General features: G+C 40.7%; 1 protein-coding gene across 2 annotated transcripts; it reads left to right on the top strand.

The window, feature by feature from the left end:
- The first annotated feature begins 614 nt into the window (after nucleotides 1–614).
- Nucleotides 615–10,035, top strand: cnot4a (CCR4-NOT transcription complex, subunit 4a). 2 transcript variants are annotated; one of them, XM_085357603.1, is made up of 13 exons: nucleotides 615–827; nucleotides 2,642–2,839; nucleotides 3,041–3,238; nucleotides 3,522–3,608; nucleotides 3,735–3,836; nucleotides 4,069–4,194; nucleotides 4,281–4,405; nucleotides 4,495–4,701; nucleotides 4,819–4,876; nucleotides 5,007–5,262; nucleotides 5,619–6,116; nucleotides 6,352–6,585; nucleotides 7,567–10,035. In XM_085357603.1, exons 2-13 carry the CDS (start codon nucleotides 2,666–2,668, stop codon nucleotides 7,893–7,895), a joined length of 2,394 nt encoding a protein of 797 aa, XP_085213729.1. In that variant the 5' UTR covers nucleotides 615–827; nucleotides 2,642–2,665; the 3' UTR covers nucleotides 7,896–10,035. The 2 variants fall into 2 exon arrangements, with proteins under 2 accessions (XP_085213729.1, XP_085213728.1); XM_085357602.1 differs by having other exon boundaries at nucleotides 2,617–2,839.
- Nucleotides 10,036–21,003: the final 10,968 nt, after the last annotated feature.

Below are 21,003 nucleotides of genomic sequence, written 5' to 3'. Positions count from 1 at the left end.
GATATTCCTTTATATTTTTGTGTCACCGCAACTATATATTGAATAAAATCTGTTAAAAAAAAAAAAAAGCTTAAATAATCAGAATCAGAATCTTTAATGACATTGTAGGAGTGAAACAAACATTGAACAACGAAATTGAGTGTCAATTATCTCAGTACAAAAGAAGACATAGATAGATAGATAGATAGATAGATAGATAGATAGATAGATAGATAGATAGATAGATAGATAGATAGATAGATAGATAGATAGATAGATAGATGAAAAGTACACATAAGGAGCTAAAGATAAAATAGTGTAGAAAATAAAATAATGGCGAAAAATAACACAAAATCTAAATGTAGTGCAAAGGAATGATATGTAAAAAGTTGAATATAACTAACATAGTAATGACGGCTGATTTAAAATATATGCATTTTGAATTTAGAAAATAATGGCGAACAAAATTTCTTCGTAAGTGCGTTGCAGTGGGAACTACATTCCTCTTGAACGTAATGGAACGATGGGAAAATGTAAAAACTACATCTCCCTGAAAGCATCAGCCCATCTGCGCAGACTCAGTGGCACTGAATACTTGCCCCACTCCCTCCTCCCAACTATAATGCTAGCTAAGATGGTGGTTTGAGCGTAAATTGTCTCCACAATACCAAGAAAAGAAAGGGGCAAAATATCTTTATAGCCTTTTAATTACAACAGAACAACACAACTACTGGTATCTTACGTAACCCTCTATAGATATTTTGACATTTCAGATACATTGGCTCGCAGTCCCCGCCCAATTTAGTGTGACTCCCTTGGAGAGGAATCCTAAGCTAAATACGGACAGGGTAAGTAACGCTAACCAAGCTGCTAGCTGAGCTAGCCAGCTTCCATTCTGCCTCAATAAATGAAGGGCAATTATGTCTGTTGCGATTTTACTGACTGACTGTAAAGTTTTCTCACTCTTCATGAATTTCTGCCCAGCTAATCTTAATGTCGTTTGAGCAATGACAGTTGTTTATAGTGCCAACAACTTGTTCCCTGTTCAGTGTTAGCTTATGTAAGGCCTCGTCGTCAGCTCAACTCCAAACCCTCGTACACTCTGATAATGTAGCCGGCTAACTACGGGTTAGCTTAAGCAAGCTGTCACTTTTTATATAGGGGGGCACCATAACGTTATATCATACGTTTTTTTTAAACTACGAACGTCAATATTGGGGAACGTCTCATGTCCACATGCATTATATTTGTGATTAACATCGCAGTTGTCACGGAATACTTGGTCTCAATCAGACCGGCGTCTTTTGCCAGTTCGCGGCTAATGTTAGCTTAGCCCGTGGTTAGTCAAATAACATCTGTCATAACGTACGATCCAGGAGACTAAGCAGCTAAAGTTACCAGCTTGGCCAACACGATTTGTTCACGACTTTAGTGGGGATGTCTGCGAGTGAAAATGCTAAACGGCGATAGCCGTGTACGTGTAGGGTTATTTGCGAAAATGCTGCCCGGCATTGGATGTCTATAGTCTTTTAGGTTTTTATCGAGCTCTCGATGGGCTCGTCTGCTGGCAGCGGTGTTGTCACGTAGAAAACAACAGGCGATTCATTCCTAAATAAACCTATTTTATTGTATTTGTCTTTAACGTCGACCATGACGTGTCAGCCCAAGAAAGATACCACAACATCCGCATTATCACTTTGCGACCATTAGTTCTGTTTTTTTAAGGATTGGGTTGGTACGTACACCAATTTGGCTTATTTTAGACCTAGCTAGAAAAACCAGTGCCGCCCAATGAAAAGACCTCAACAGAATGCAACAAATCTTCCATCTGTGGAGGCCAGAATGACCCGTTATTATTCAAGCCTTTTCGTGGTCATCTGTAGAGGTGTTACCGATGAGTGTTTCTCTTTGCGCGATGTAGCACACTCAGATATATTTAACTGTTATTGAGGACTAACGAAAACGGTCGGATATATTAATTTAGGACCGTTTGAAATAGTATTGAGACACAAATGTGTCAATTGTTGACACCTTTTTCTTAATCTTTGATGTATCACTTAAATATTACAGCTCTGTGTGTAGCACAATGATTTTCAGCTGTATTACTCGGGAAGCACTGAAATCCTGAGCTGATACAATGTTTGAAATAACAGTTTGGCCTATAGCTGATGCCGATAGGGGTGGGTGTGTTGTTGTTTTCATTTATACCTCCCCCCCCCTTTTTTGTCTTTTTTTCTTTCTTTTTTTTACAAAAGAAGCAAAAAATCTTGACCAGATTGTTTTAAAAATCTCCAGGTAATCAACTAGGCTGATACTGATGTTTAGCTATTATAGTGGTGCTTCTCTACTTTGTGCTGTCATTTGATTAAAAAACGTTGTTTTAAAATGCTGGGTGATCTTAAGTAACTGTTTTGGCATTCAAAAAATTGCATTTAAAAATGCAATTAAAAGTATTTTGGCGTGTTCACTGATATATTGTCACGTTGGAAGTTCAATTGAAACTGCTATACCTTTCTGCTGTTAAGCATCTGCACTGACAACAAGTTCAGTCATTCTAAATAAATTGTAAATATATTGCTTGCTATATTTAGTCAGTTCTGAGTGGAGCTCTTATACTCTTCATTTATGTTTTGGTAGCCCTGTGCTCTGTGATCCGCTTCAGTACTCAGCCTTGCTGCGCCATAGGATGTCCCACAGCCCTGAAATGAAGGACGACCCCATGGAGTGCCCACTGTGCATGGAGCCGCTGGAGATTGATGACGTCAACTTCTTCCCCTGCACCTGTGGCTACCAGATCTGCCGCTTCTGTTGGCACCGCATCCGTACAGATGAGAACGGCCTCTGCCCCGCATGCAGAAAGGTGAAATGGATGTAGATGCCATTAAGCTCATTAAACAGGAGGATGATTTGTCTGGCTCAGCAGTCTTGTTGGAGGAGACATCATGTAATTAGAATTACACAGGTGTAGCTTGTGTGTAACCATGCCTTAAATTAGTAATTTTTTTTCCTTTGAATGGGAGATATTTCTGTTTGTAATGCAGTTCTTTGTGTTTTTGTGTAGCCTTATCCAGAGGACCCTGCTGTGTACAAGCCTCTGTCACAGGAGGAGATCCAAAGGATAAAGAATGAAAAGAAGCAGAAACAGAATGAGAAGAAGCAAAAGGTGACAGAAAACCGCAAGCATCTGGCCAGTGTCAGAGTGGTCCAGAGAAATCTGGTGTTTGTGGTGGGGCTCTCGCAGCGACTCGCTGACCCAGAGGTGAGTGTAATGCTGACATTACACTTCAGCTACCTGTGACAGGAGCGTTGAAACTTATGGTATTCAGTTTGATGCAGCTAAGGAAGTGGCTGTGTCACTGTAGATTTGGGCTTGACAGATGCAGTGAAGTTTAAATGTACTTTGTTGGAGAATGATCTTTATGTATATTTAAATGTTTTTACCTGCAGCTTCCTCGTGATTCGTGATTCTGTTGAATATTCAGTTTGAAAGAGCTCAGTATCTCCAGCACTTTGTCACAAGTGTTGCTGTGTTTTACCCACAGGTCCTAAAACGGCCGGAGTATTTTGGGAGGTTTGGGAAAATCCATAAAGTGGTCATCAACAATAGCACATCTTACGCAGGTTCACAGGTGAGGAGGGTGGATTAGGTTAAAATGGCAATTTAATAATGAAAATCCTCTTTCATAGCTACAGTGAGCTCATAAAAGTATGCAACCGCATCAATGCCATGTTTATTTACCTGTTTTGTTTTTTAGGGGCCTAGTGCCAGCGCTTATGTTACTTACATCCGCTCTGAAGATGCTCTAAGAGCAATACAGTGTGTGAACAATGTGGTTGTTGATGGCAGAACACTCAAGGTGAGAAGTTGACCCAAAAATCTTTGTTAATTTTTAGTGATTTTAGTAGTCTTTTAAAGTGCACAAAAATTAGTCATTTTATTCTTCATTTTCTTTTCTGCTTCTAGCTATTTAACACAAACGTCATTGTAAACAATGTAGATTACACAGAGAAGATAAAGAATTCTTTGAAAAGAATTAGTATGAATTTCTATGTAAAAATTTCTTCTTCTTCTATTTCTTTCTTTTGCAGGCTTCTTTAGGCACAACAAAATACTGCAGTTACTTCCTCAAAAGTATGCAGTGTCCCAAACCTGATTGTATGTACCTACATGAGTTGGGGGATGAAGCAGCTAGCTTTACTAAAGAGGAGATGCAGGTAGACTTTTTTTTTTCCTCTTCCCACAATGAGAGTCAGTTGTGGTTTAAAGCACCTTTTTGACCCATGTTATGTTGTTTCTTCAGGCAGGAAAACATCAAGAGTATGAGCAAAAACTCCTCCAAGACCTCTATAAAATTAACCCTAGCTTTCTACAACCTCCAGCTTGTGGAACAGAAAAGTCAAAGAGTAAATCCAACTCCACACAGAGGTTGGTTTTTATTAATATTTAGATTTGTTGTATTTTTATTATTTACTCACAGTGCAGCGGAGGCTAATTTCTGTCCTGCTTTGTAACAGAACCAACAGTAGCAATGGTAAAGATGGGTGGCCGACGCTGTCAGGGCATAACAAACTGTCCAACGGGCTTTCAGAAGACCGCAAGTCCCCTCCACTGCTAGACTATCTAGACCAAGAAGCTATTACTTCAGATGGGCTAGAAACAGAGCTAGGTCCAGGCCAGCGTACTGCCTTGTCCCCCTTTTCCTCTAACTGTGACAGTAACAGGTACATGGATTTTTCCTCCGGAAAAGGACTTGCATGTTATTGAATAAAGCAATTGTGTATTTATTTTGCAATGACCTTTTTTTTTTTTCTGTCTATATATAAATTTTCTACCTGCAGTCCCAGTGACAAACCTCCAGAGTCTATCGGCATGGTAAATGGCGAGACTTTACAACAGGTAATATAGCATTAACCAACCTCTGTGGTTCTTTTGTTTGAATATAAATCTGAGTATGAATCAGCAGTAATAAGGACAACTTCACAAACATTTTCTTCTTTCTTGGTTTTTTTTTTCTTTTTTAATAAAGATACCCACAAGTGACTCGCCCTCCCCTCCCCCGGGTTTAACTAAGCCCAGCCTGGTAGTGCCCATCAGCATGTCAGACATCACAGCCCGTTCGCCCTTTGAGGGTGCTGCAGCTGAGTCCCAGTCACTCTTTTCAGACAACAGTAACTTCAGACATCCAAACCCCCTCCCTGCTGGTCTGCCACCCTTCCCCAGCTCCCCTCGCGGCAGTTCCGACTGGCCTATGACCCCTGAACCACAGAGCCTCTTCACATCAGGTAGAATAACACCATGTTTAATCTAGCTGTCAAACATTTAGATTACTTCTATCTGCTGTATTCTAAATTTTCTGTTGAAAAATGTTCCGTTTTCTAAACATTGAGCCAATATTAACTAATGCCAGTAATGTAAATGATAAGCAGAAAATGCTTAGGCACAAGTTGCACTTAAATTTTAATGTATCTAATACCTATTCAAGCTCAAACGTATAAGACTATAATAAAAAGGGGAAGTTTGTTTAATTTGCATGTAAGGAAATTTCAAAACTATTGCAGGTGTAATCTTTATCATCTAAGTTTATCAGGTAGTCGAAGTTTTGTGTCTCCTATAACCTCTGTGTTTTCTCTCCCTTCAGACACAATACCAGTGTCGTCCTCCACAGACTGGCAGGCGGCCTTTGGCTTTGGCTCATCCAGCAAACAGCAGGATGACGACCTGGGCTTTGATCCTTTCGATGTGACTCGCAAGGCTTTGGCCGACCTGATAGAGAAGGAGTTGTCAGTACAAGATCAGAGCCCTTCATCCCCAGGGCCCCTCACCCAGGGGAGCAACCATGGACCCAGCCTGCCACCCTCCAACCCTAACCCCAGCGCTTCCCATCACTTCCCCAGTGGCCTCCCACGTGTCCCACAGCACCACAGAACCATCTACAGCTCCTTCAGTTTCCCCAGCACTCACAACAGCCAGGCCAGTCAGCAGCAGCCAGCTGCCAGACACCCCTGGTTGGGCGTGCCCACACGGAATAACCTCACACACTTGAACCACTCAGCCAGTGCTGCCTCACACAGTAATTTTCTGGACCTGAATCTGCCGCCTCAGCACAACACAGGGCTGGGAGGGATCCCCATCTCAGGTACCAGACCCGTGGGTCACTTTGGCACCTTTCTGTGTCACATTGCAGTAGTGCATGTTAAAACAGACAATCAACAAGCTATTTAATTTCACAGCACATGTGTGCCGCGGCATGGCATTATGATACTTGTTTTGATTAGCATGTATTGATTTTTTTTTTGCTGGCAGATGCAGTTTTGTACTTAAACACAAAAACACCTGAGGAGCTGACATGTCTGTTTACTTCTCTCTTGTAGAAAACAGCAGCTCTATAGACGGCTTAAATGTGAAAGAGTGGCAGGATGGTCTCAGGGCTCTTCTGCCCAACATTAATATCAACTTTGGGGGCCTCCCAAATTCCTCGTCCTCTTCCTCCTCCTCATCCTCCAACAGTGTTAACCACATTGGTGGGCCAGCTGGACCTGCAGGCATGTCGCACAGCCTGAGCTGGGACGGCACAGGCAGTTGGATGGACCCCGCTATTATTACAGGTTGGCAATTAGTTCACAGCAACATTTCACATCTTTTATGAAGCAAAAATCCAAAATAACTGGTTTGGGCTTTTGTTTGTTTGAAATTATTGTTTAGTCCTAAAAGATTGGTCTGTAAAAACATCAGCACTATTAGTGAAATTACTTGATATTTAATATTTAACATGATAAAGGCTGACACGTTTAAGCAAGTTTAAAACTGGGTATATACAAATCATGGATGAGTTATTAGATTCTTTTTTTGTTTTGTCTTTTGTGGTAATGGAAATCAAGTTATTATCTTTCGCCAAGTCATAATTGTAAGCAGTCATTTTCCATCTGGTCTGGTAGTGAGGATGAGTAGTTTGGTATGACGTCTGATTTGAATGTCAAACATATCCTGGGAAATTCCATCAGCGTATTTAGCAGAATAATAGCAAGGAAAGAGCACCATAAATATTTTACAGGCATCAAAATGCTTCCTCCTTTTTTAACTATCATAGAAGTGGGTAAAAACAACTGGCACAATGTGGTCATTTATGACATTTTTGAGCAGAGGGAGGAGCGCGAGCGACAAGCTCACACAAGACTAACCCTGGAGTTCTGAAATTTTTACAGCTTTGGATGACAAAATGAAGAAAGTATGAAGAGTTTCATTTTTTTAGCATAAAGCGTAAATGTGTGCCAGCTATTATGACTGATAACAGAAAAGACAAAAAACATTTTAAAGTGTTTTTTAAACTGATTTAGTGTCTTAACTACATGATTAAGAAAAGCCTTTCAAATGAAGTTGCATAACTTTTCCATTTTGATGTGTCATATAAGCAATATATTGTTATATCGAATAGAAATGATGAGTAAAGTCACCAATGACAGCACTACTCTAAATGTTTCAACAAAGCAGCTGATCACAAAAATCATTGTCTTTATGTCAGATTTGTGTTGTGGTGTTTTTTTTGCCATCACTCATCTCTTGTCCTCCCTCTCCATAACTCCCCGCAGGCATCCCAGCCTCAGCCGGCAACAGTTTAGACTGCCTCCAGGACGATAACCCACCACACTGGCTTAAATCCCTGCAGGCGCTCACAGAGATGGACGGCCCTGCCAGCTCAGCGATGCCCACTCCCCAGCCCCTCCACAGCAGCCTCCTCGATGCCCACATCCCTCTTCACCACAGAGCCGCCGCCGGCTGGGCTCCCTACCTTCCCCCTCCCACAGCCAATCCCGCCAGTCAGTTCCACTCCCCTCCCCCAGGCTTCCAGACCGCCTTCAGACCCCCAGGACAGCCCTCCACAGAGCTGCTACAGAGTGCTGCTGTGGACCGCCACTGAACCTAGACTACAGCAGACACCCATCCATTGCCCCACTACCACTTTATACCCACTCATCTTGTACCCTCCCCCCTCCCCCTCCCAATGCAATACACACCAATCTGCAGAGTATGAAAAATTAACAAAGTAACAAACATGCTTTCATCTTTTTTCTCTTCATCCTTCCTTTTTGTCCACTCTGAAGGCATTTTATTTTGTTTTGTTTGTGGCACACAAGTTATCAGTACCTTTTTGTCTGCTGCATTCACCACTCCTTAGACCTAGTTCTGGGTGTAACATGGGATTCATTATGTAGCTTACTGTTAACGGAGAGCACAAGAATCAATATAGGATCGAGCACCCAGTGGTGACATGAGAGTTAACTCCACAAACTGGCAAATAAACAAATTAGCTGATGTGAGGTCTTTTTATTTTAAAAGTAACTAATAATTAAGCATGAACAGCATTTGTGTTTTTGAAAGTTGAAGTCTTGATTAGTTTTCGAGGAATGAACCAAGCTGTGAATCTGCTCTTTGAAGCTTTGCCCCAAAGACCCTCATCCTCCCCAGTTTAACAGGAGTCTGTGAAACGGTTAATTCTTACAGTTGTGTTGAGAATAAGGAGAGATGATAGAGGGAAGCCCTTTTCAGACATGGGATTCGTGACATCACCTCGTTCAAAGGGAGTTGTCATTCTGTCTTGAGTCACCTTTATATTTATGTTTATTCAGATAAATAAGGGAAGGGAGACAAAAAAAAGAAAAGACTTGCTGCTTTGCTTCTCCTACCGTACCCTGCTTCTTACACACAGGCATCGAGACAGATCTGTCTTTGGAAATAGGCAAATCACATCAAAGAAGATTGTAGTAATCACATTGTGAATGAGAAAAGGAGTCGATTAGATAAATTATCATTGTGTACATGTAATTGCTGTTTAGAGCCGCCTCCTAGTGAATCATCATCGTGTGCGTGCCTATCCACCAACATGCCTGTTTGCAATCAAACTTCAAATTGATTTGTAAATGCCGTCAGGTCCAGCCGTACAAGACGGTGATTGAAATACAGAAAAAGTGACCATCTAGACGTTTAGCTGATGTGTAAGATTAACAAAAAGAAGCGCATGTCTGAAGGGGGCTGGAGAGAAGAGGGGTTGGTCTTAGCTTTTTGTTGAGTGGGTTCAAAAATGAATAAATAAAACGAAACCTCAAAAACAAAAAAAAGCTAAGAATTGGTTAGTAAAGGTCAAAATGCAGATGAGACGGGGGAGTTGAGGGCACAGGCTATGCATGGGCTCCCTGTTAGGTAAGGACACAAATGGCCTGCTTTGAGAGGCCACTTGGCTCACATTCTCTTTAGTCGAGGGGAACTCCCATTGGCCCCGTCCTGCTGGAGGGAAAATTTTGCTGAACCTCTGTATCAGAGGATAGAGCATCGCCTAACCGCAGGGAGCCAGGGCTTTGGGAGATCGTGGCACACATCCTGAGCACTAGGGTTAGACTCACAGTGCCACTGTGTGGTACCTACAATAGCTAGCCCTAACATGGACAGCCACCACTTAGTAAGGACAATGACTAGATGGATGAGGATATGTCGAATACTAACGAGGGTAATAAAGGGGTTAACAGGTCCCTTTGTTTGACCCACGAGGGCTTAAACGAGGCCTTAAAATGGACAGATGAGAGAGAGTGAGAGAGAAGCTTGAGCGATAGGAAGGAGAGCATCAGGACTGCTGAAAAATATGCAATATTGTACATGACTTTGACAACTGTATCTGATCATGTGTCACAAAGGAAGGTGCCGCAAGACAATACCAAGTACTGTAGTAGTGATTTAAGGAGCCTTTAGGATTTGAAATCAACCACCACCTTTTTTTCTTTTTGAAGTCTTAATTCTGATCTGTGTTCGCTCTCTCTACCGCTCTCTTCTCTCTCAATCTTGCTCTGTCTCTCTGATCCCCATCCTCCCCCCCTGCTGTTCTCTATTTAACAGTATTCACAAAATGAACAAAGTCATCCAGGAGAAACCAACACAGAGTCATACAATGGGTTTTAACATGATGTTGCAAGGAAAAAATAAACAAAACGACAAATTTGAGGCGCTTAAAGGAAGTGAACTGTCCTCTGCAGGTCTGGAAAAATGAACCTTAAATAAAACTAAAAACTCTGAGCTGGTGTTTGTCTGCTGTTGTCTTCTCATCACTGCCTTTCTGCAGAAAATACAAATCCCAGGAAGCTCACTTTTAAGTTGCTCCTCTATTATTCCAAATCCTTCCACTGGGGGGCAGATCACTTTTTGTCAGCTAGGAAGCTCTGCAGTCAAACTTCAGCTGAGCACACAAGGTGACACAGAACGACACAGACTACAGTTTTTCAAATACACCGCATTTTCACCACTAAGCGTTTTCAGTGATTGGATATAGGCAGAGTACTGATGGGCATGATCCTTGGTCAGATTTCTTTGAATGCAACATCTTTTCATTGCAGCATTGCTGCCAGGAGCAGAGCATGTGTGCGTATCACTGTCCTTTAGTTTGCAGCTCTGCACTCTCCCCAGCCAATGCAGCAGTAGATACCTGCTGCAGCGAGGTCTCTTCTTTTTTTTTTTTTTGTCCTGCAGGACTTCTGACAGACACGGGGAGGAGCACAGTTATTACTCTTTACAGTGTCTCCACTATTTCTGCAGTCAGTTAACTGAATCTGATGCCTCCAATATGCTGTTTAACTCTGAATATTGTTTCTATGGGAGATTAATTACACATACATGATCTGAAGGTCCCAATTAGAACCAGAAGTAAACGTTTTTATTTGGCAGTTTAAGGTGTTAAAATTACTTATAACTGTCATAGTTTAAAGTCTTTCAAGCTCACTATCCTTCTGTAGCATGTACAATAACATTTCAAGTTCAACAATATCATATCAATATCACAATATCATTTTCAAGTTGTTTATGAAGACTGTCCAGATTCAAATGCAATAGTAGGTATGAGAATGCTTTAATAATAAATAAAAATAATGATGTGAAAATATTAAATCCTTAATATCCAGAAATAAGCATCATAATAATGAAAACTAAAGCAGAAGCAAATCACACTGAAGAATCAGAACAAGCAGCACTTGAAACTGTTTTTTCTTGGCGTATTTGTCTATGATCTCCAGATAAAGTTTCAATAAACAAAACACACTCGGTGTATTCGCCGATCAATCGAAGGAAAGAATTATTCAGTTGTTCAAATGGCCAATGACGTCTTTGTTTCTTTCATTCGATTAATCGATGAGTCGGCTGGTGCTAAGTGGACATGTGGCTAAAATGAACACCCCGGGATGCTTGGAGCTGCCCCGCCTCTAGTTTTAGGCTGCAGGTGCTGAGGAGGCACCAACAGAGGAAGGTGAGTGTAAATAATGCAGGCAGGCAGCAGATTCAGGGGTTGTGACAATGAGTCAGCAGCAACACAGATGGAGGGGGTGGGTTGGGGGGGCTCCGCTGTGAGTGTTCCCGGGCCAACAAACACTCGTGCAGACTGATGAAACATAATGGAGGGATCGTAGCGATGATGCATGACTGACGTCTTTAGAAATCTGTTTTCTCCAGCTATGGAAAATAACTCTGGCGTTTGGCGCCGTTTCTGCTCAAGTGGAAAAAGATCGGCACTGAAGAAGGCACGATGGACTTGCGGATTAGTTTATTGATTTGCTTGCTTTGATGAAGCTGCATAATTACGTTCATCATAAGGCTAAAGAGGATGGTGGATGACTAAGGTGTAAAGGTTAGAGGTAATTCGTAGAGAGGTATCGATTTTTGCAGCACATCGCAAAACACCTGGGTCAAAGCAGATCATATTGGATCATAAAAGAACGTTTATGCTTATGAGACTTTAAATTCCAGGCTTCTTTTGTCTGTTTTTCTACAAAACCAACTCATTTTGCACTGAAGTTAAAAAAAAAAAACACACACATGAAACTCTGCTCAGGTGTTATCTCTGGATGAAGCAGAAAAAGCCCTGATTTTTCACTCTTCCACAGAGCTGTCCTCTGCAGGGGTTCAGTCTGTTAAACTGCTGAAGCCTCGCTTTCCTTGAGGACTGCAGCTACAGTATATGAGGATGTGTGCAGAGGGCACAGTAGCTGCAGTCACTGTGAAGTATGACATTGACAAATTATTGACCCTTACTAAATTAGAACTTTAAACTTAAAGATATACACAAAATACAAAAGTATGAAATACTAACACAGAAAAAGCCTGTACAGAAATGATGTGTGGAAAATAAAAGGCTATTTTTTTATTGTTTTCCGTGGTGTCTCTCTTAGATACAGGAGCAGGAAAATGCCCAGCAGTCAATTCCATTTATTTGACAGGAAGTGACATCAGAGGTTAGGGGTAGCAGCATACTGACCTTGCTGTACATCTGTACAGCTAGTCTTCTTCATGTTACCTGAATCAACCAAAGTCTTCAGCATATCAGAAACCAAGTTACTGGTCTTCAAACCGTGCATTTGTGTCAGACAGGACAGTCTAAACGTAGTTTTAGGCTATGCAGTCTTTCATATGACAGCGTTATGATGGTCAGTGATGTACATGTGTAATTTCCTGGCCCTGGGCTGGTGCCCACTTGGGAAACCTGCAGGGACTGCTCTCAGCAGAAAGCACTCTCTCCATTTGTCAGCCTCTGACAGGCCCTCTCAGCAGTGGAGCTGCATGCACTGCAAAAAATGACCATTTTCACAATCTGTTTACTCTCATATTAGACTGATAAAAGTGGAGCAGAAATCTGAAACTGGCTAATAAATGAGTTGGTGAGCAGAAAACTAGACCACGGCCTTTGTGACAAATAAGTCATTTTAATGAAAAAACAAGGAAATGACTTTTGATAAAACATTTAAAGAAAACCAGAATGGTCCACCACAGTCAGCATGACTGGGCCAGGTAACACTCCATGTTACCTTATTTGACAGAACATTTTCTGTATATTTATCATAATACACATAAAATCCTTTAATGCTTGGATAAACAAAGCTTCAAATAACAAAACTGGTCTTAAAACCAAATAATTTGCCTTTGGGTCTGACTAAAGTATACAGAAAAAAACTTATCAGTGTTCCAAAAGCATAATGAACATATTTAACGGATTAATAATAAAATCAGGAAAATTAATCAATAATAAACATGAAATATTTTTTTAAAAATGGAATCATAAGAAAACATTACGGTGAATATTTTAGACTGAATTAAAATCTGTTACTTTTTCATAACTCAGTGAACGTATTAGCAGTTGCCTATTTATATTTTCCCAACCACAAATAGCAATGTAAGGAAACATGACAAGTCTGACAATTTAAGACACCTGGTGCACAAATTTAAGAGATATTTTATTTAGCTGAACAGTTTAATGAAAGAAATACTTTTTGCAGTGTGTACAACTCTAGACTGACCCACACGAGCCTTTACTGTAAATCCTCCAGCAGTCCAGTTAATGTGCCCTGGCCAGGAAAGCTGACATGATCCTCTATCATCACAGTATGTAATGGCTCCGCCATATGGGATCTGTGTGCAGTGCAACATGCACAGCAGCTTAGATCCAACAATGTCGCTGCATCTTGTCCTCTCCTGTGAGTTCAAACTAAGGCCACACCTTGCAAATGTCCAAGTACTTCTGAGCCTCTGAAAACGGGGGACTGTGGATAAAAGTGGCTTTAATTCCTAAAACAGTTCATGCTTCAAGTATGCACTTCTGTTGCAGCTTGTTTGCTTTAAAATTCACTGCGATGGTGTACAGAGGGAAAAATTATCCCCAAAATTTGCCATCGTCTAAAAACATGCACTAAAATCTACCTCCGCTTGCAGTAGGGAGTAGATTTCATCACAGTAGATGTCTTTCTGAAAGTCCTGTAACTAAGTTTAAGAGTATAATTCACCCACTGTTATCATATTCAAGGCCTTGTACCAACACAGAGCAGAGCAGCTACCTGAACGCCACTCCAACAGAGCTTTATTATCTTGTTAATAATTTTACCTCCTCACTATGTATGACTTTGGATACTGTAGCTGCTGTGAAAAAGAGAGCCTCAAATCAGAAGTACTTGACTCCCTGGAATAACTCTCAAATGGGCACCTTAAAGGAGGTAAGTTGTAAACTGGAGAGGAAAATCAAAAATTTAGAAGAACATCTTTTATCCTGGAAAAATAGTTTATAAAAAAGCTAGAATATTCATCATTGATTGAAGAAAATAAGAACAACCTTAGGTTTCTCTTCAGCACTATAGCGAGGCTGACAAAAAGTCAGGGCACCATTGAGCCAACCAGTCCTTCAGTGATAACTAGTAATGACTTCATGAATTTCTTCACAAATTTTTTTTTAATTATTAGAGAAAAAATTACTCATAATCATGTCACAGATGTAACATTATCTACTTTCAGTACCATTGATATTCATTTACAGTCTTTTTCTCCAATTAAACTTTCTGAGTTAGTTCAGAAATTGCTTCCACTATGCGTGAAAGGGTTAGGCCAATCTCCAACCTTCTATTCATCTCAGAAATTCCTGAAAGAGTAGTTGTCAAACAGCTAATAGATCATCTGATCATCTGTAGAGGAATGGCTTTTTTTTTTTTGGCTTATTTAAGTTTCACCCAGGTTTCAGAGCTCATCACAGCTCAGAAACAGCTTTAGTGAAGGTTACAAATTATCTTCTTATGGCCTCTGACAGTGGACTCATCTCTGTGCTTGTCCTGCTAGACCTCTGTGCAGCATTTGATACTGTTGACCATAACATGTTATTAGAGCAGTTGGTGCAAGCTGTAGGTATTACAGGTACTGCACTGCAGTGGTTTGAATGATATCTATCTAATAGACTTCAATTTGTTCATGTAAATAGAGAGTCCTCTTTACACACTAAGGTTAATTATGGAGTTCCACAGGGTTCAGTGCTAGGACCAATTCTGTTTACATTATATATGCTTCCCTTGGGCAGTATCATCAGAAAGCATAGCATACATTTTCACTGCTATACAGATGACACCCAACTTTATCTATCTATGAAGCCAGATAACACACACCAATTAGTTAAACTGCAAGAATGTTCGAAAGGCATAACGACCTGGATGACCTCTGATGTTCTGCTTCTGAATTCAGATAAAACTGAGGTTATTGTACTCGGTCCTGAAAATCTTAGAAATATGGTATCTAATCAGATTCTTACTCTGGATGGCATTACCTTGGCCTCCAGTAACGCTGTGAGGAACCTTGGAGTCATTTTAGACCAGGATATGTCCTTCAATGCACATATTAAACAAATATGTAAGACTGTTTTCTTCCATTTGTGCATTATCATTTTGAAATATCCTGTCTCAGAGTGACACTGAAAAACTAGTTCATGCATTTTTTTGCTTCCAGGCTGGACTACTGCAATTCATTATTATCAGGATGTCCAAAAAATTCCCTGAAAAGCCTTCAGTCCATAATGCTGCAGCAAGAGTACTGACGGGGACTAGAAAGAGAGAGCATATTTCTCTTATATTGGCTTCCCTTCATTGGCTCCCTGTTAAATCCAGAATTGAAAAGGTCATGAGTAATTAGGCCCCTTCTTATCTTAATTACCTTATAGTACCATATCACCCTATTAGAGCACTTTGCTGGATGTGGGCTGGATCAGGTGACCCTGAATCCTCCCTTAGTTATGCTGCAATAGGTGTAGGCTGCTGGGGGATTACTTACCATCCCATGATGCACTGAGTATATCTTCTTCGGTCACCTTTCTCACTCACTATGTGTTAATAGACCTCTCTGCACTGAATCATACTTGTTATTAATCTCTGTCTCTCTTGCACAGCATGTCTGTTGACCTGTCTTCCTCCTCTCATCCCAACCGGTCGCAGCAGATGGCCCCGCCCCTCCCTGAGCCTGGTTCTGCTGGAGGTTTCTTCCTGTTAAAAGGGAGTTTTTCCTTCCCACTGTCGCCAAAGTGTTTGCTTAATGGGGGTCATATGATTGTTGGCATTTTCTCTGTATGTATTATTGTAGGGTTTGCCTTACAATATAAAGTGCCTTGAGGCGACTGTTGTTGTGATTTGGCGCTGTATAAATAAAATTGAATTGAAACTGAATTGAACCTAACTGTATTTGTCACAATAAGATGTGTTAAATTGCAAGGGTAGATGGAGGTAGTTGAGTTAAAGGAATAATTTGCCATTTTGATGAAGATTCTGGTCAGTTAACATTCTCATGTGTTTGGTAAATATCAGTCAGCAACTTACTTTTTAAAATGGAGACACATTCTCTGGCCTAATGCAAAAAAACTCCCACCCAGCACTTTCAAGTACAGTAATTACATTTCTGCTTTAATCTGTATTACAAACAAAGTTTAAAAACAAGAAGTTATGTGCTGGGGTTTATTTCTTCCATACTCTTCACTGGTTCCTTGTTACCTCAGTATCAGTACAATATCATTCTAAAACTTCGCTCTCATAGAGACAGCTTACTTGTGCTTCCCAGAGTTTCCAAAAGTTAATTAGCAAGTAAAGTTTTCAAAGGCTGGACCAGTCTGTCTACACAAAGCAGACAATTTAGCAAAGAACCTATTTTGAATTTAATCTTTGGGCACTTTGGTACTGGCAGCCTGTCACAAAAACATGTTATTTCTTATTTCTTGAATATAGAAAATGTAACAGTAAAACAGTATGTTTGCATCCGCAAGTGGACTCTCAAAGAGCTACTAGCTGATATTTTGGTATTTCTCTGCATGGTTAAATCTGAAGAAATGATGAGCAGTACCTGAAAGTCATCTCCTTAAAAAATAGAAATAATCTCCCAGAAAGCTCTGACACAGGGCCAGAGAGAAGCATCTGGCCCTTCAGCTGATCCATGTACTGTTTGTAACAAAACAAACAAAAAAAACCCCAAACAACAACAACAACTAAGGTATGCCAAATTACACAATAATTGGAATAACAATCAATGGCCACAGGTCTTATGGATCCAATTTTAAAATTTGTGGGTCAAATCATTCATTCATATGTAGGCTTGCATTTCAGTCAGTGGTGTTGGAGATCTTCCCAAAGATGATGTATCTATAATTTATGGAATTATAGATGTAGAAAAGTAAGATCAGATTAAGATCCATCATGCGATACTGTCTGGAAAGCGTCAGATTGGCAGCAGCTTCATTTTTCTGCATGACTGTGATCACAAACACACTCCCAGTAAAAGCATATCTGGATAGAAAAACAAACAATGAAATGTTATCGGTTATGAATTGGCCTCCCTAGGGCCCAAACCTGAACATTATTGAAGCAGTGTGAGATCCTAGTGACAGACAACAGAATAAAAGGCAGCAAGCATCCAAAGAAAAGCTTTGAATATCCTTCAAAAAGCCTGGAAAACTATTCCTGAAGACTACTTAAAGAAATTATAAGAGAGAGTTCAGGCTGTGTTGAAAAATAAAGGTGGTCATTCAAATGATTGACTTAAGCTTGTTAGAATCATACAAACTCTGTTTTTGCCTTATATACTGTATTTCCATGTATATTTATGCATGTTTCAATAAACCACTCCACCTATTTCCCATTTTTCTGGCAAAATATAAAGAAATGAGAGTTGACTCGAGACTTAAGACTGAGAATTTAGCTGAACTCAGAGCGTTTTTTTCATAAGGGAGAGGTGAAGTAGATGTCCTGACTTTTGGCTCTCTTGTCACCACCATGAGAAAGTTGAACCGAGTGTATCGAGCCAACAAATAATCCAGCACTTCTGTCTGTATGATCTACCAAACATCATCTCCAGCATTGCAGTGACCTTTTCTGGTGGCTCAGACCCAACTCAGCATGCCCAAAGGGTTGTCGGGTTGTGTATATCTCAGCAGTGCTTCACATGGTGATATCCTTTTGTGGTTTTGTATTTGCCAGCCTTCTTGAGTTCAGCGGTGTAATTGAAGCAGGAAGGTCACAGCGGCAGTTTTGTTGATGTTAAGTTTTGAATTTTCTCCCTCAGACAAGTACGCTGACGCTGCACACTGGGCAGGAGAAGCATGTGAAATGAGATCCACATCACCCAATACCACAAGGACATATTCACACTGTGAGCACTGATAACGGATTCTACCAAATCTTGAGAGGATTTAAAGAAAATGTCCATAACAAAAAGTATTTAAACTGATGTGTTTTGAGCTGCGCGCTGGTCCACCGCTTTGGTCCAAACTGAAAAGCTACTACAGGTATTGGACTGAGTGGTTTTGTTGTTCCCAGGTAAGAAATGACTTTGATGATCCCCTGAATTTTCATTTAACAACACCACAACATTTACTTTTATGGGTCAGAGTGAACTCTATCAACACGTTGCTTACAGACAAGTTCCCCTGAGGGACATTTGAAGACCTTATTTGACCTGGAAAACTAATGAAGCCTCAGCTCTACTTCGTGTTTAGTGCTAATACTCAAATTCTGAGGTGCTAAAAGCAACAAATATTCACTTTTGTTTTTTTGTTTTTTTTAAAAATGGAGTGTTTTCTGCAACCTGTTGGGGGTGAGGGGAGGGAGAGGGGACGAAAGAAAGACTGTTAAAGACTAATAATAACTAATTTATTCATTTTTAGACATATACACATAACATGCCTCTTTCATGCATCCACCTGTAGATTCCAAGGGGATATTTACTCATCACTCCCAAGTTTCCATGTCTATTACATCTGTCTTGATGTCAAATTAAATGCAGTTATCTACTGTAATAAATAATTTTAAACATGAGAGGTGGTGTCTTTAGGTTCAGCTTGGGGTGCCAAACTATATGTTAACATGATGAGTGAATAATGGAAACTGAGTAAAGTCATGAGATTAGCGGCTGATTTCGGAGTTTTTCTTTGGGAACTTTCCCCTATATGAGCCACCAACTTCACTGGATCTTCTGTATCGCCACAGAAATGTGGGGCTGTCAGTGGCCTGAAGTGAAGTAAAGAGATACATTTAACTGCACTAAGTTTCACAGAGACCATTTGTGGACTTCTACGAGGACGAGGAAATTATGGATATGCCCTTAATTATTAAACAAGTGTGTCAGCAGCTTGGTCTGATGGAGGTAATGCAAAGAGGAAGTGGGCCAGCGAGAGGGCCTCAGCGACTGGGGGTGGTGGTGGTAAGAGACGGTGGTGGGCTTGGACTTTGGGCCCAAGGGCTTTGCCTCAAGTATGGGAGATCCAATAATGCTGTCACAGCTATTTTGCACATTGTTAACAATGAAGTACCTGTATGATGCTGTTAGACGTGGGCTGCTGTGCACAGACTTGTCACTGATTTGGAGCTATAAATTCAACACCAGAGGACACTTGAGATTTGATATAGAGAAATCATACGATACTGTGCATACACAGCTGACTGGGCCTCAGTGAAAAGGCCCTTGAGAAACATTTTGGATGACATCGACAGGAATGGCATTGCATTTTTGTACGAGGGCTGTGGAATGAGTGTCTGTCTTCACAGAAATCAATCTGGGAATATCAGGAAGCCTGACTCAGGTGAATGGGCCAGCCGTTGTGTGCGAGTATGTGTGTGTGTGTGTGTGTGTGTGTGTGTGTGTGTGTGTGTGTGTGTGTGTGTGTGTGTGTGTGTGTGTGTGTAAGAGAAGCAGAATGAATAACAGAGAGAAGGAGGTAATGAGTACATGCAGCCACAGTACATCTCCATGCAGACCCAGCTGTAAGAACTTTTTGATCACGCATTTGTCTAACAGTTAACTAATAAAGTTTAATTCTCTGAGACGTGCTTAAGTGGTTGCGAGCTGCTCTAAAGCTTCCAGGGAGAAGGAGGAGGGATGCATTGAGCTCAGCTGAGGCCTGCTTCACCACAGCACTTCTGACTGTGCTCAGCAGGACAGTGGCTTAAACCCTCACAGCTTCAGCTACACTGAGGATGTTTCCTGGGTACATCTGTTCTACAACATGGCACTGCAAACAAACATCTGTGTGTAAAGTGAACTTTCTAAAGCAGGGGTTCACTAAGCACCCATTTGAGAAGCTGGTGCATGGATTAGTGTTAAGTTAGCGTTTGTAATGTGTCTATTCAGAGAGCGCTGATTTATGCTGATGATTGTCATTTTTAAGCCAAAGTGGAAACAAAGGTGAGATCTTTTAGAGACCATGTCATGTTTCTTGACTTTTAAATTCTTAGTCAATATACAGTTGGAAAAGTGACTAATAGTAATTTGATCGCTTGTAGAATTTGTAAGTTTGCTCACTTCCAAAGAAATTAATTGACTGGACACTTTATTTTAATGGACAGAGACACAGAATATCAGCTAAAAAAATCCAGAAAAAATGCATTACATGAAAAATATAGACTCATTTTCACAAAGTGAAATAAGTTTTTGATCCCTAAGCAATACACGACTTAGTACATGGTGGAAAAGATCTTGTTAACAAGCAAGATGCTTCTTGCAGTTGGTCACCAGGTTTGCACACATCTCAGGAGGGATTTTGTCCGACTGCTTTTTAAAGAATCTCTGAATCCTTTACATTTCTTAGCTGCCACTGGGCAACTTGAAGCTTCGGCTCAATCCACAGATTTTCTAAACGATTGAGGTCTGGAGACTGGCTAGGCCACTCCATGGCTTTAATGTGCTTCTCCTTTAGTCTCCTTTGTTGCCTTGGTGGTATGTTTTGGGTCATTGCCATGCTGGAACATGCATTCACAACCCATCTTGAGTGTTTTAGATGAGGGAAGGGAACTCTTGTCCAGTATTTTGCAGGAGATGGTCCCATCCATTGGTCCCTCAGTGCAGTGAAGTTGTCCTGTAGCCTAAACAGAAACACAGCCCCAGTGTTGTTTTACTGTGGGGATTTTGTTCTTTGGATCATACTCAGCATTTTCTTCCTCCAACACGACACTCCCACATCGATTGGGTTTTTTCTTCATGGAACTTTTTGTATTTTGTTTAAGGTGTTTCATCAATTATGATAAAGGATGGTTTTTGGGTTAATATTCAGTCAACGATGTCCTGCAGTCTGGTCTTCTCCACTCTACGCCTTAACACACAACTCTATTTTTTTCTGTTAACGACATTTAGAAGGCTTTGATAAATAGAACGGACAAACTGAAACGATAATGCTTTCTCTATCGTATGACATGAACTGCGGAACCAAATACTTCATATTC

The sequence above is a fragment of the Diplotaxodon limnothrissa genome, linkage group LG7 (genome assembly GCF_057381915.1).
Source record: "Diplotaxodon limnothrissa isolate DT_005_m linkage group LG7, D_limnothrissa_male_GT1.1, whole genome shotgun sequence".
NCBI classification, from domain to species: Eukaryota; Metazoa; Chordata; class Actinopteri; order Cichliformes; family Cichlidae; genus Diplotaxodon; species Diplotaxodon limnothrissa.
The sequence above is the reverse complement of the archived record's forward strand: the minus strand, read 5'-3'. Positions and strand labels throughout refer to the sequence as shown.